Source organism: Dreissena polymorpha, chromosome 5, assembly GCF_020536995.1.
Source record: "Dreissena polymorpha isolate Duluth1 chromosome 5, UMN_Dpol_1.0, whole genome shotgun sequence".
Lineage (NCBI taxonomy): Eukaryota > Metazoa > Mollusca > Bivalvia > Myida > Dreissenidae > Dreissena > Dreissena polymorpha.
The window spans coordinates 121,856,250-121,873,258 of record NC_068359.1 but is presented as its reverse complement, the minus strand read 5'-3'; the positions used below and the strand labels follow the sequence as shown (position 1 = coordinate 121,873,258).

General features: G+C 34.6%; 1 protein-coding gene across 1 annotated transcript in view; it reads right to left on the bottom strand.

The window, feature by feature from the left end:
• Positions 1-6,192, bottom strand: part of LOC127880485 (galectin-4-like) — a 28,084-nt gene extending 21,892 nt beyond the window's left edge. The window contains exons 1-2 of the mRNA XM_052427772.1: positions 6,042-6,192; positions 184-272 (exon numbers count right to left, since the gene is read on the bottom strand). Coding sequence (XP_052283732.1) covers positions 184-272; positions 6,042-6,065 — 113 coding nt within the window. The 5' untranslated portion in view covers positions 6,066-6,192. The remainder of the gene's footprint in view (positions 1-183; positions 273-6,041) is intronic.
• Positions 6,193-17,009: the final 10,817 nt, after the last annotated feature.

Genomic DNA, 17,009 nt, shown 5'->3' with positions numbered 1-17,009 from the left:
AAATTAAATCTTCCACGTTTTACATGAACATAACGGTCGAAAAACGGTTTGCAAAAGTTTAGCAACTTTTACAACTAGACCTTATATCTAGGAAGGAATTTCTTTACAAGCTTGAAATAAGCATTGTATGATACCGCCTAATCGATAACATGTAGATAATATTGATATTTGTTTAACATTTACCCAGCATGGTGCCTTTCCGTGGTACCCCTCACGTGGATAGTGGCGCCATCTGTCATACCCACAGAAATGGGGCCCACGTACGGGGTTGACTGCAAATAACCATACAACTTATTATTGTCATCATGTAAAACCACTAGACAACAAACGAAATGGAATTATCGGTGCACCTATCATTGTAACCCAGATACACTTAAATGATTTGTGCGTGCGTAGTAATAAGCGAAAGTTATCAGAAAGCAGTTGTGTTACATTATACAAGTAACATATTTAAATGAAAGCGTACATGTAAACCGTTTTGATAACTTTCACGAGTATTTGAGTTTAATGCAACAATTACCTTTCGCTGTAAAGCATGCTGTAAATTACGCGCATACTATTAATAGTTTACAAGAAGTCATATATCTTTGAGACGTTTCACTAACCGCAAAGTCAATATTTATTTAACATATCATGGAATATACATGTATATTCCTAACTCGTGCTATATGAGGAGATTCAAGTCAGATCTACTTTACGGAAGTTAAACTGCCATTGTATAACAACATGCCGTTATTGAATCGCGATTCAATTCAATCTGGTGTTTTTTCCGGTCAAGCTGGTTGAAAATTACACTTTTAAAAACACGATCTTATTGTTGTACTTAAGGACAATACATTACTTTTGTTCTAAACGGGAAGAATAAAAATATGTATACTTATACTGCAACCATAGGGATGTTCAGTATTAAACATGAACTACATTGTCTGCCATATAAGTGGAATCTACGTTATGTAATATAAGTATATATTTAATGTCCCATGAACTTTGATTAAGATCGTGTGTAAACAAATATTGTCAAGCCATTTACAGTTAATTCGAACACGATACTCGTTCAGCTTACTTCAAACACAGCACAAACCTGTACGAAATGTTCCGCCTGGAATTGAGACGGAATTCAAGACAGTTCCGCCTGGAAAATGGCTGATTCCGCCCGGACATAGTGATTACAAGAAATAATGTTTTCCAGGCGGAAACGGTGCTTAAACGGGGCGGAATTTGCTAATGAAGCGGAAAGATTTCCGAGCTGAAATTATTTCCGTGCTGAAATTATTTTTGCGTGCAGAAACGGGCGAAATTTGTGGCGAAATATGCTAATGAGGCGGAAAAAAATAGACTGGATGGAAATATCCGGTCGGAATTTATTTCCGGTCGGAAATGACAGGCGAATATGTGAATGATTCCGAGGGGGGAGGGTATTATGAACTACTCCGGTATATACATAGCTCCTTAAGCTGCTGATGGATTGACGGGCATTAAGTAGTCACAAAAGCTATAAAAAAAAAATTAATCACAAAAACAACATGTACCTTTCAATCAATTTTCATATAAAGTCAGTCAAAAAACAAACCTTTTTTGCAGATGATTGACACAACATATTTAATTGATGGAACAATTAACTCATTTTTAATAAATACTGCACCATGAAATTGAAAATCATTTTACAAAATTGAACTGTTCATATATTTAGGATATACATGCATGCGGTTATTTTTAATATAAAAAAACTTTTATTCAAAATAATGTACATATAATATTTTGCTTATAACTAATATAAATGTATTGATTAATCATTTATGTTTCAGCAATGATCCACAACATAGGAATCTACTTTGTGTGAACAACTTTCTTTCGACAACATTTGGCCAATCAACAGAGAGTCTTCTAGCCCACCACCCTGCCTTGGATATGGACCTGTATAATATACACATATGCACAATTGAAGTATCGAATGATTTTGTTGTGTAAATAAGTGTTTTATTTAGTATATTTGCTAGAAAAGATCAGAGAAACAGCAATTTGTTTCACCAATTCAGTACTTACTAATATTCAAAACATGGTGCTAATATTTGTAGGAAATCGGTAAAAAGATCCCCAATAAAAGCTTACATTGTGTGATAAAATGCAGGTCAAGTTCGATTTTCAAAAATATTACTTTTGTCGTTTCCAAGTGGCGGCCATTTTTATTGTGAAAATAGGGACTTAGGCCATTGTTCCTGCAATTACTCAAAAACTGTATTATTTTCAAATTTAAATTCATGTGACAAAATAATGGACAAATTTGGTTATCAGAAATATTGTTATGTTGTTTCCAAGTGGCAGCCAATTTATTTGTGCAAATAGGGACTTTGACTATTGTCTCTGCAAAAACTTAAATAGTATTTGGCGGATTCTTTTTCAATTTGGATATGTTGTTTCATGTGCCAAAATGAAGGTCAAGTTTAATTTTGAAGAACATCATTTCTGAGCGGCGGCCATTTGTGTTGTGAAAATAGGGCCTTTGACTATAAGAATAAAAATTGTTTTCACAATAAAAAGAATAATAACAAGAATAATAACAAAATAAATTATTATTAATACAAATTCAAGGAAAAAAGAAAATTAATATCAATGATATTCAACAAACTTTCTAAGTACCTATTTTCACCTGAAGCATTAATTTCCTAAGTAAGAAAATCCGCTCCAGAGAAATGTAAAAGTATGCAATTTAACCCTAGTTAATTTCCTAAGTCAGAAAATACGCCCCAGAGAATTGTATTAGTATGAAATTCCGCCCGAGTCTTATTTCCGCCCAGAATTGCTAATCAGTTCCGCCTTAACAAAATCAAGAGACATGGTCTTTTTTGGCGGAAATCAATTTCCGCCTCTAGTCCGCCCGGAAACAATAGTTTCCGTCCCAATTCCGCCTCATTTCAATCTCAGTTCCGCCCCAAAATTTCGTACGGGCAATCACCGATGTATTATCATTAACAAAAAAGAAGGCCTGAGCCTGAGCATTGTGTAGTTAAATATAGTTAAGTGCAAACATATTAATGAAATCGAATAATACAATATATTTTTCGCGTCATACTTAATTATCGATGAAAATACAACTTGCTGTCGTTGTGCTGTGTGGTTATTAAACGACCGTTTTTCCTACATATAAACTTCAATCGGTGTCTATTAACCGATAACCACCATCAAATCAAACATGTATCCTTAATTTAAAGTTGATTTCTGAATACATTATATATACTGTAAAGTGTCAACAAAAAACTAATAATACTAGTTCATTTATATATTTTTAAAATGACAATCCACCTGACGAAAATCAAAATTAGCGTTGATAAAATGTTTATTAAAAACGCAGAAAGAAGAATAGAACCTTAGCATGCCAAAACACAGAAATTACATAAATTACAGTCGATTGGTGTATAACGGATAGCTAAGGACTTCGAGTCTCATTTCAACGTAAACACCGTGCATTCAGAAATTAAACCATTAAACCTAGATAGACACATGTCTTTCCTATTGAAACATGCCAGCGGTTTTAATTTTCAGAACATATATTATTTGTTTACAGCGCGAATTTCAAGTTACACTAATTCAGCCTTTGCCGGATCGCTTAGGTCTTTATCGGATTACATGTGTATCGTTTTATTTCTTGAAATTTGACAGAGCATTTGTAAACAATAATTGCAATATATGTACATTTCATTTCCAGAACGGAAATTCATTTCTGCGTTTAATAAGACCAAGTTCAAGGAAATCGCTGCACAATTGATGAAGTAATGGCTGTTCAAAGCGAGGCACTCTATATTCGGGTCATTTGGAGTTGAATACCTTGTTATATATATATATTTGAAAGTGAAAATATGTTTTCAGAGAAATCGATTTTCCGTTATAATTTGTTTTTCATTAAAAATGATGTTTTCACTAATTACTATCATAGCCACACGCTAACCACATGTGTATTGGAAAACTTCAATTGAGTTTATATTTATTTTGAGACAATCCCCACATTCCTGAATATGATTGGGTCACCACATTTCCGTTATTCACTAAATCCCGAGTTGCAGCTTTCATGCTTATTTTATATGGTACGCATCAATTTGGTTTCTGAGCATTCTTACTTTTGTAAAGGACACATACTACTAAAACATTTCGTCAATGAACATTATGTTTACCAAACAAAATCTGCAAAATTCAAGAAACAATTCGTCTGCACTTTTCCTGTCGTCACAAAAACGGTGCGTACATAACGTGACCTTGTTTTGCTTTCGAAAAAAGAAACAGTTGTAAACATTGACACACGTCAACAAAACATGAATCACTAAACAATGATAGGCTTTTTGTAGTCAATTCATAGAAAACTATACATCTTAACATAAATAATAGTATTTTGCAAAAAATGTTTCACCTATCCGTTACTCACTAAAATCCGCAATACACAAATCGACTGTATTATTTCAAGTGCTCAACTATTTATAAAATTAATTTTCTCTAAATAAAATGTGCATGATCAGTCAATAAACAGCTCTTCGTCTTATAGATGTGCGATCATTAAACAAATGTGGTCATTAAAACTCCATATCGTTGATTTTGTAGCGGTAATCAACGAGAGGTAGCAACCTGTTTTTTTAAATTACATAATCGGATTCCCAATGGGTATAGTATAACACATATTCTAAAACCTTGAAGCGAACGGCCCATTTACTATAAAGTTATAATAAAAAACGACTGCAATCTTCTTTTTAAGCATTGTGACATTTGTTAAACATTGCATAGATTATCATTATTATCTCAAACTTACAGAAATAAGACAGTTTCCGCATTTCTGGTATTTTTCGTTTAAAGGAAGTCTCTTCGTATAAAACTCCCAGTTAAAGCCTATTTTGCTGTTTCCGATTGGCGTGTACGAACTGCATATACTGATGGATCGACACTCTACGCAAATGCATTAAGCCCCGTTTTCACAGAGCGAGGCTCAAATGGTAGAGCTGATGAATGTTCAGTGCACGTTTATTTTGGAAAATACACAAAATAACATGTTAAAACGCATTGCCTATCATACTTGTTATGCTCTCTTAGTTTAAACCGTCTCTGCATTTCGCTCGTTTAACATTGTGTTCGCTCGATTGAATAACAAAACGCGTTACATTATGTAAGTCATGTGTATGTAATATGTTATGTAATATGATAAGTTCACAACAAAGCATAAAATTATTGGCTCATTTTCTGAAAATGCATATCTTTTCCGAAAATTCAGCACGTTTTAAATGCACTTCACTTTATACGTAGCATATGCCGCTATAATCTGTTTTACAAGCACTCAATATAAATTTTACGCAACCACGATTTTAGTACTGGCTATATAATACTGTTTATGTATGTTATGTAGGTCTTGCAAAGTAAGACACTTTAAAAGCGTCGTTTTAAGCCATAGAAGCCAGACTCTAAGATATAATATTTTAATTTTGTTTCCCGTTATTTGTACACGTTGTTGTTTTTGTGATCGCTATTCGTGTTTATTTCGTTTGATGTTTGGTTTGTTTCACGACTTTATTTACACGTTGTGATAATTGAGTTTGTTATTCTTGTTACTTAAGCACCATATTATGACTCATTCATTTTCAGAAAATGCATACATTTGATAGAATATGCTGCACACAATAACCGCCGTTCATATTAAAATTATAGTTTTTTTTCATGAGTAATACTTCGCCTGACCAGACCAGTGTAGTCTGGAACTAGTCTGGGCGCATATGGCATAACACATAATTTTGCATGACGCGGCTCATTTCATTTGATTAACAGCAGTAGAATCTCCATGGCAAATGATAACAAGACACAGGCATATTTTCAATACTGAATATAGTAGAAAACAGTTAACACACGGAACGTGCGGGTCATCGTTTTTTACGAATTGTAACATCTAGGCTGGAATGTTCGCAACAACCGATATTAATAACAACATTGTATGATATCAGAACACTTTCTGCTCAATATTTTATGTATACATGCACAGTAAAGCAAGATAAAGAAAGATAATTTTCACTCACCGGATTTCTGACTGTATTCGCCATCACCGAAGCTGTTTACTAATACTTCCGCAATGTTTGCATATCGCATACACAGGCGGTAAATGTCGTCTGCTTAAATTTCTTGCATAGCGTAGCCAGGCACAATTTTCGCGTAGTAAAATTAACGGTTCCGTGCATTCAGATCCCAGCGAGACGATGGTTGATTTACGTGCTAATTTTATTGGTCATGATTTTAATTAAAAAGGTATTCCCCTTCACTGTTGATCTCAAAACATGTATGAAACATTCAATTGTGTAGAAAATGCACTGATTTTTATTCAATTAAAAAATAAAATCACAAACTGTAAATCCTTCCAGATCTGAACGGATTAATGATGTGACGTCAGTGATAACCGTCACTCTGGATCAGCAGACGATTTATTGCCTAACTTACGGAGGATTCCGGAGATAGTCGATGTATCACGGTTGTGATGACCAGAAGACCACAGGGCTGACCGTAGTGAGGACTGTGAAAGTGTTGTCAGCTTTTGCGCTCAGTGATTTCATTGTCCAGTTCGGCATACAATCTCGATTATTTGAATTTTGAATTCATTTTTAACGTGTACTATTTATTTCACGCCTTTCGAAGAAGAGCGTGAAATGTTTGTTTTGCGCGTTATAACAAGTTACAGTACACTATAAAATATTTATTTCGACAAGTTTTTTTGCACTTGTGATTACGTTTTAGGTTGTGTATAGTCATTCTACCAGACGCTCTAACTTCGTAAACATCGATTTTGATATAAAAGAATGATTTTGTATGCACGTTTTTTTTCACAAAAGAACAATTGTCTGTTATTGTTTAAACATGCCAAAAATGTACGTTTAAAGCGAGATAAATGACTTAATTGAATGAGGCCCAATCAGTTTGTGATCTGACCCCTGACTAAAGGGCACATAATTCCAGCGTTCACCGTCTCTGGTCGGTCAGTCCACATAAAGAATTGTGTAGCAATGTTTTCCATAAATTGAATGTATTTCGCTCACGCTTCTCAAACTGTTGTATTATCTCATATTTGTCGTGGCTACACTACGTAAAAATAAAGCACTTGTCTTGCATTGCAATTATAGTGTTCTTGTTTATTATTGTAAACGGGTATTGAGCACAGGCTCGTTATTACTTCAAGCTTTAATTAAACTTGCCGTAAGATAATTGAATACATAGAACGCTGTCTGTTAGGCACTCCTTAAGAGACGCCTCCTTAAAAGAACGCCTGTGCCTGTCAAGTCCTTGTCTGTTTACTGTTTAGGTTACATACAAGCGGCAAATTGGTGGTCAGATATCCCTTTCGAGTAATTGAAAGCTTGAAAAAAATATCACGTCATGATAGATTTAAACAAATATAAAGCATGGTTCCTCTTTCATTCGTCTCAATAACTATCTTTTTATTTTAAGTCGTTTAGTCTAATTTAAAGAAAACCATACTTGAAGCTACGCCTTAAGATAAAATACTTAAAATGATCTTCCGCGCAATGTTAATAATCACATCCGGTTGTAATCGCAATGCAGAGATGTCGTTCATTGCTCTCACATAAATGAATGTAACGTGACCGTCGTGCAAAATATTGACTGTTATTTAACCGTCGTGCATGGGATTTATCTGGTTTTGATATTTGTTGTATTCTTATGTAGTTTCTTTATATAAATTTTTAAATTGTTGTTTTATTTTCATGCCGGGCAAGATATATTGAAACTGTAAGGTGTACATGGCTATTTTTTTAAATTAGTGAATTGTCAATAAATTCCAAAGTTTTGTTCGATTTCGGCTATTATTGGTTCAACGTATTGTACTGCACACCAATTGATTTTTAATTTCAATAGGTATTACGACACAAACCTTTCTTGTTAAAGACAATATTACCGCCGAGATTTGACTCGCAGTATCCTCGTTTTGGCATGTGCTAATTCTAAAAATATTCTAAGCTATAATATAACCACTTACAATTCAACTTAAACTTGTAAGATGATTGATAGCGCACGACCCTGACCCTGACTTCGGTGATAGCATAGTAAACACCGGTGAGAGGACTGCCTTTGATTATTAGATCCTGGTCGGTTTAAGTGACATGTAGGAAAACATATTAGCGTCATAAATCCAGTTCAAAGATTTAATCAGGTCGTAACAGAGTTGAATAACTTAAAAGAGTGTCTTCTAAAACGACTTACTAAATACTCTCATTTCAATTTGTTGCATTACTATATAAGTTAAAACGAAACATGCATATGAGCTTCTATCTGGGAATACCGGGTTTAATAAACGTGCGTTACGTTTCGCCGTAGCTTAGCATGTGAAGTCCGCAGAGGCTAAAAAGGGACGACACTTTCCGCCTAATCTAGATTTCCGCTAAAAAGAGACTTCTTTCTACCACACCATATACTGTCTTTTTCCATAAAAGCAGAAAATGAAGCTCCAGATTATATTGTGCAGACTGCAAAGGCTAATCTGGAACGACTCTTTACGCACATGCATAACCCCGTATTCCCAAAGCGAGGCCGATAAAAGAAATACAGAGACAACTCTGTCTCTATGGTTATTATCTTCCTTTTTGTGATAATTACATCCTATACATGTTGTACTTGATATGTTGGGTTACGCGGAAGTTTTAACCGTTTTTTTTCACTTGTGTTGAACAGGATGTATTGAACATGTTTATTTAAAGTTTTCACTTCCCAGTAATTTTGTTAAGGTAAATGTGTGTGTAACTCAACTGTCTGGACAGTATAGTTTTTCTATTTGTTTTTTTGCGCTGAGTTTGTATTGTTATTTTTCAGCATTAATTATGTGGCATCAAAAGAACTGCCATCGAAATATGTAGCTGTATTACCTACTTATTTTATACAATACTGTCAGTATAATGACGTCATTTTAGTGTTTATTGTTACTTCATATTTTATCAATTCCTGCTATTTTATCATTCATGATAAAAAGTCATTTATAACATTTATCTTTAAGAGAAGAATGTGATAGGATACTAAGGAAACTGTAAAACAAAGATACGACCTGTGGGGTCTTCATTCATTGCAAGTTAATGGACATATCAAACCGAATCATCTTACGCATTCAACGTTAATCTCGAAATAAAAATGATAAAATGCAAAACCACAAAACTAACATATTCAAATTTGAGCAGAACTTTTTAGTGCATTCTCTTATCAAATATTTAAAGATACATGAACCGAATGCCTTCAAACGCACGCGATTCCGTTAGGGTCGTCGCCTTTGCATAGATTGTGTTTGAAAGTCAATAAAAATTACGATGATAAAAACGAGACAACACGATGACGATACCGCGGCAGAACGATGACGAAGACACGATTTTACAATAAAAATGCAAAATACAATTGAATGCGATGATGATAATGCAATATAATTTCATATTATCACCATCGTACTCCCTCGTTATCGTCATTGCGATGTCATATTGTGGCGGTATAGTATTCATTTACGATTCAGGTATAAATAACGATCAATATAAATGGACGATTAATGGTTATGAGGGCCATGATGATTCTCTGCGAGTCAGGTATGTTGTGGGCTGCTATGAATAGCTCATACATGGGGAGTGACGTGCACTCTTTCACATTTTCTTCTGACGGTATCGACGGCGACCTTTCTCTAGTGTGCCCTAGAGCACAGATTTGAACAGTCGTGCAGTGGTGACGTATCCAAACCGAGCCAGCTTTCGTCTTTTGAAGGTCGCCATAAAGTGTTCTCGTTGGCCAACGAGTGCTGCTTTCATGTTACGGTCATACTAATTTGTATTGTGCTTTAGCTAGGAGTTGCGGAGAAGTTGTCTGGAACAATTGTTTCGAAGGCCTGGATCCCACGTTCTGCGCTCTCTTGAATCGACTAGATCTCACAGCCAAACAATACGAGAAAGACTACGACGCACTTGTAATGTGATTGTCGGAAAAGCAGATGGAGCAGATTATTCACAACCTGCTTAAGCTGGTCACCGCTTCAGTCGCCAATAAAAATCATATTCGGACCTCAATTGTACATCTGTCATTCTTGGACACCAGATTTTAGACGTTCATGCAGATTTATGCACTTGTTTTGTTTGTACTCTTTGACTTTTCCATGCGGACACCTATACCGCATGCTCCTGCTCTTTCGGAGAGTCTGTTGGTGAGGTCTTTAAGTGAACTGCCGGTGCCACACACGTCTTCAGTCACTAACAAGTAATACATCGGTCTTACACCGATATAGATGTAAGTGTGATGGTTAAGATGGGCCCACTGTACATAATGATCGAGCTAATCGCAAATAAACTATGAATCAAGCTTCCCAAACATCTTGTTTTCGAGAAAAATCGTTATAAAGTTAGCGGCGAGATCAGAGAATACATGTAACCACTAATCTTTGTCCTACAGTTATATATATATTGGATAACTATGACATAAGTATTACTTTAAAAGCCAATTGTCATTTTTAAAGCGAGATTATACGATTTTTATATGTGTTGATTTGTAATATATTAATAAAATATGTTACAATAACACAAAATAGGCAAGAAAAATTATACATTCGAGACAAATTTCATACAAGAGCACCGCCTTGCGGGTGCAGACCGCTCATCTATTTTCTTTTTAAAGGTGAAGGGACTCTCATTTTCAATCACAAAGGAGGGATGGGTGGAGTGAAGAGGGGTGTGGACATTTATTACATTATCTTCCAAAAATGCGAAAAAAAAGGAAAAAAAAATCAGGGGGGTGGGGGGGGGTGGGGGTGGGGATTCTTGGGTGCGATGGTTGGACGGTATTTAAAACATAAAATAATAAAAATAAATATTTGTGTTTTTTAACCATTTAAAAAAAATTGGGGGGGGGGGGGGGGTGAGGTGCGGGGTATAGTGTGAGGGTGTGGTGGTAATTTGTGAGATGATCTTAAAAAAAAAAAAAAAAATAGGGGGGAGGGGATTCGGGTGGGGGGGAGAGGGGATGGGGGTTGGGATTCTTGGATGCGATGGTTGGACGGTATTTCAAACATAAAATAATCAAAATAAATAGTTTTGTTTTTTAACCGTCAAAAAAAATAAAATTGGGGAGGGGTGGGGTGGGGGGGTATAGTGTGAGGGTGTGGTGGTCATTTGTGAGATGATCTTAAAAAAAAAAATAGGGGGGGGGGGTTATTCGGGGGGGGGGGGAAGGGGGGGCACGGGCGATGGTTTGGGTGGAGTCTATTGTGGTATGTCAGGTAAGAGTAGTTTTGTCAAAGTATCAATCAAATCTAATCATAAATAAAGAAGTTATGGCAATTTTAGCAAAATTTAATAATTAGACCTTGAGAGTCAAGGTCATTCAAAGGTCAAGGTAAAATTTAACTTGCCAGGTACAGTAACCTCATGATAGCATGAAAGTATTTGAAGTTTGAAAGCAATAGCCTTGATACTTAAGAAGTAAAGTGGATCGAAACACAAAATTTAACCATATATTCAAAGTTACTAAGTCAAAAAAGGGCCATAATTCCGTAAAAATGACATCCAGAGTTATGCAACTTGTCCTTTTACTGTACCCTTAAGATAGTTTGCGAGTGTTCCAAGTATGAAAGCAATATCTATGATACTTTAGGGGTAAAGTGGACCAAAACACAAAACTTAACCAAACTTTCAATTTTCTAAGTATAAAGGGCCCATAATTCCGTCCAAATGCCAGTCAGAGTTACACAACTTTGCCTGCATAGTCCCCTTATGATAGTTAATAAGTGTTGCAAGTATGAAAGCAATAGCTTTGATACTGTAGGAATAAAGTGGACCTAAACACAAAACATAACCAAATTTTCTATTTTCTAAGTATAAAAAGGGCACATAATTCTGTCAAAATGCCAGTCAGAGTTACATTACTTTGCCTGCACAGTCCCCTTATGATAGGTAGTAAGTGTTGCAAGTATGAAAGCAATAGCTTTGATACTTAAGGAATAAAATAGACCTAAACACAAAACTTAACCAAAATTTTCAATTTTCTTAGTATAAAAAGGGCACATAATTTTGTCAAAATGCACGCCAGAGTTATCTAACTTTGCCTGCCCAGTCCCCTCATGATAGTAAGTAAGTGTACCAAGTTTGAATGCAATAGCATTGATTCTTTCTGAAAAAAGTTGACCTAAACGCAAAACTTAACCAAAATTTTCAATTTTCTAAGTATTAAAAGGGCACATAATTCAGTCAAAATGCACGCCAGAGTTATCTAACTTTGCCTGTCCAGTCCCCTCATGATAGTAAGTAAGTGTACCAAGTTTGAATGCAATAGCATTGATACTTTCTGAGAAAAGTGGACCTAAACGCACAACTTAACCGGACGCCGACGCCGACGCCAAGGTGATGACAATAGCCAGGGATTTCAATAGATTTTAAAAACCAGGAGTCAATGACCCCTGGACTGAAATTTTGAGGAGTCAAATTGAAAAAAGCTGGGGTCAATTTTGAAGCGCGTAAATTGTGTTTTTGTCTGTATTAATCAATTTTTTAGATAAAAATATGCTCTAAGAGTAACATAACATCTTTAAAAGTTATATTGCTTTATTAAATAACAATACCATGATAAAAACACAAACATATTTTAATGAATTGGTACATAAAAATCTACTTCCTTTTAAAACATTAAAGTCTTTTAACACATTTAAGTTATTTAATATAATGTAATATAGGTAGCACCTTTTCATCACATACTAATCGTCATTATATTATCATCATCCCTATGATAGCTTTTCTAACAAAACACAATCAAAATGCATGGAACATCTAGTATATCTATTACTGTTTATTTGAATACTACCCATGTCCGAAATATGTTAGTATAAAAAATGAACTGTGATTCCAGTTTATATAAGATGGGTGTTACTCGTAATTATCGGTGGATTAACAAACTGACACAACTCGCTGGACTTAATAGTGGATCTACGTAATTAATAGACCTTTGATCAATTTTGTTTTTCTTTAATTACTTTTGCCGACTTACTTTAACCGTGCCGTCTGCAAGTCTGCAAAAAAACCTGCAATTATCGGATGGCTTATTACCCAGTTAGTGCGCACGCACTATTAAGAAGTTGACATGTGTATTGGAGGAGATGAGATAAGATCAACAACGCCCGGGGTATTCCCTCGATTATAGACCGAGTTTCAAATACTGAAACATTAATCAATCTCCACGCAGAGTTGTCGTTCCTTGCTCTCACATACAGCTCTGCGAAAGGCTCAGCACGCCATTTTGTCTATAAAATAGCTAAAACCGAACAAACGCATTCAATGTATATTTGATTGGATATTTAAGATCGCGTGCATTAAATTAAGAAATATGACTTTTAAATGTACGATAAATCGAGCAAATACTTGCGAGTTTTAATGCAACTCTTTGGAACTATTTTATTGCCCATTTACGCAGATGGAATCATTCCACGCACTTTACATATGTAAATAATTGAACATAATGTTTATTTAGTGACGTTAGGAATTGCTTCGACGTGCGTATGTATGTTGGTTTCTTAACAACAAAAAACCATATCAATTTTATAATAATGAATTAAGACGGATATAAGATATCATGGTATGAGATGGTTTTCTTTAAAGCAGTGAATGCAATGTAACCGTCGTGCAAAAGATTGTTTAGTATACTGTAACCTCAATGATGAACGCTTGGTATGATCATGACATGAATGAGACGTTTTCATAACAATTGTCCGTTCTGAGCCCAACACAGAGGTGAATGTGATGTAACCGTCGTGCAAGAGATTGAAACATTAATTTCAAGCGCAGTGGGATTTATTACCATGGAACTCGAGATGTTAACTGACTGACTCACGGGTCAAATTTTCGATGCGTCAAAATGACGCACGGCAGAAAAAAGGGTTGCGTCAAAAACGAGTCATTTTTAATTTCCTCGCGTCAAAACGCAGGATTATGCGTCTATTGAAATCCCTGATAGCTCATAATTTTTTTTCAAAAAATAGATGGGCTAAAAATGCAGCAAAGACAAATTAGCGCCCCGAGCCGATTGTGACGATGATACATTCGTCTTTTTATAAGGATCAGAGTTTTCGTGTGTCGCATGAATATATATCGTTGTAGAAATTTAAAATGAACCGTTAAAGGAAATGTAGATTCAATTCGTAAATGCATGATATACATGCTGGCGAATTCGACTGTACAGCCTTTTCCGATTTCGGAATTAAATATCTGGCTTAAATATATATATATATACATGTTTTTTACACATTTTATATAAATTAATTATTATTTGACAAAATCGTATATTCTCGCTTTAAGAGCCCAGTTCCCAATTTATATGTTTTAGGGACATCCAATAAATATAGATCTGCGATTTTTTTGCCCAGGTTTACTGTTATCCTGCATGTTCATTCACTTGAAAAAAAAATCGTATACAGTGGTCAGCAACACTAAAGTTTTATCTCTGGGTAATGTTTGGAGAAATGATGCGGGGAGCTATGAGTGCGCTGCCACAAAAGTACAAGTGTATCGAACAGCGTCCACTATGCCAGTTGATATAAAGATTTTATGTTCATTCATATGATTTATTTAAAATTATACAATAATTATCTCTCTTGATTTGGTTATACGTATAGTCTTTTAATACAAGTCTGTTAGTATGTTACACATAATACTGTGTGCTAATGATTTATTTATAGAGAAAACATATTTGACGTAAATTTGCTGTCGATAATCTTACAGTTCAAACAATTGAAATAAACAAATGTTAGTTGTTAGTCCGGTATATATATCGCATTATTTGATTTACTACCTATGTGATGTAAGGAACAAATACTTTATCTACAGTTTACATTTTAATTACAGTATGTTGGTAATTTGAAAATGTGCCTTAACTTGATTATTCCTTTCATGATCCGATTGATGTCCGTTGGATAATTTTTTGTTTATTTTACAGACGGCCCCGACACAGCAACATTGAATCCACCTACACTCTACCACTCGACGACAGAAGGAAATACTATGCCCGACATAACGTGTTCTGCCACCTGTTATTTTGGAAAGTGTAGGTTCTCGTGGACGAAGTCGGGAACTGAAGTCAGCAATTCTGACGTTCCTCTCACTTAGGTTCGTTCACACAAACGAGGCTGGTAATTATATGTGCGCTGCTATGAATCTAGGTTCTTTAGCTATTTAAGCAGCGCGATAATTGAGGTTGAGATTGTGTGTAAGTAGTCTTTGTTTTCTAACCGCCTTAATTGAATACATATGATATATATATTTTAAATATATATATATATATATATATATATATATATATATATATATATATATATATATATATATATATATATATATATATATATATATATATATATGTAACTTCTTGGGTATTTGGGTTCTATTTTGTGTAAACTTTAAAGTAAGACAGCGAACTTTAAATATTAAGTTTATTAACGTTCTATAACATATATAGATGACGAATTCAATGAAGACGTCCAGACTTGAAATACAAGATGTTGGAGTAAGACGATGGATTTAAGTCTGAAAATATAACAAGGATTAATATAGTAAACATGTTATACTTGCAATATAAAAGGCTGATACTAGTGGCCCATATATATTAACAATGTAACAATAAGAAATGATATTAACTAATCAATCCTTTCATACTTAGTACATATAATAAATATCATAGACAATTATACATAATTCAAAACATATAAAACAACAATTACATCATCACATACACAATAACACATTTCTTACCAAATTGTGGATTTGACTTCTCTCATAAACCGCTCTCCCAACTTCTCTCCGAACGTGATGTTAGATGTACTGTAAGTTAAAATTAGGTGTAAATATATGCATACAGTGATCGTTAAAAGAGTAAGAAAAGACAATCTGCCATTTTTCCTCGGATTGAATAAATGTCAATCTCCAAACAGAAATATAGTAAGGATAAGTACAAATCAATTCATGGACAGCCCAATTACAAGACGATATGATCAATAGACAAATGCAGATGAAAAAAACCAAAGATATTTACATAATTCATCAACTGCCGTCAACTGTCAACTCGACTGTCCTCAACCATCAGTTGCGCACAAATAAGAATTTGGCGCGTGCAGATAAAAACACACCTCACAGTAAAGGCTATTTAAAAAGGTTACAAAAGGTTACCTTCAACTATTTAAAAACAACGTCAATTGTCCAGGCCTGTCACATATATATATATATATATATATATATATATATATATATATATATATATATATATATATATATATATATATATATATACAAAAATCAATTTAAAAAAGCAGCTGCATCATAAAGCAAGATCTCAATAGGATGTTGATGCATTTGTGTTCAGTATACAGACGGTTCCGACTCAGCAATATTATCTCCGTCTACAATATACACTCAAAGACTGAAGGGAGCATTATGTATGACATAACGTGTTTTGCTATCTGTTATTCTGAAAGATGTAGTTTCTCGTGTACAAAGTCGGGAACTAAAGGTCAGCAATGCAAGTGTCCTGTCACTTGGGGTCGCTCACAGGAACGAGACTGGCAACTACATGTGCATGGCCAAGGACCCAGTCACACAAGACTATGCAAGCAGTGCGATAATTGTGGTAGATATTTTATGTAAGTGGTTGTTGTTTTTAGTTGCCTTCATGCATAGTACATATATTTACCCATATGTGTATCAATGATACAGTTTGTTTTAGCAAGAGTATGCTTTTCGAATACAAAATTAATTCTACGTTGTTCATCTAAACAAAAACAGTGTAGATATATAGAAAATATAATATTTACATTCAATACTTATATTTTTATTTAATGTACATCTTAGACAAACTCCAAGCAGTCACTTTAGTACACGTTCGGGTCAAAGTACCATGTAATAAACTTTAGTGTATAAGTGAATGAGATAGTGATGTTTTTACAGATGGCCCTGTTGATGTAACTCTGTCACCAGTTTCTTTGTCCTACACGT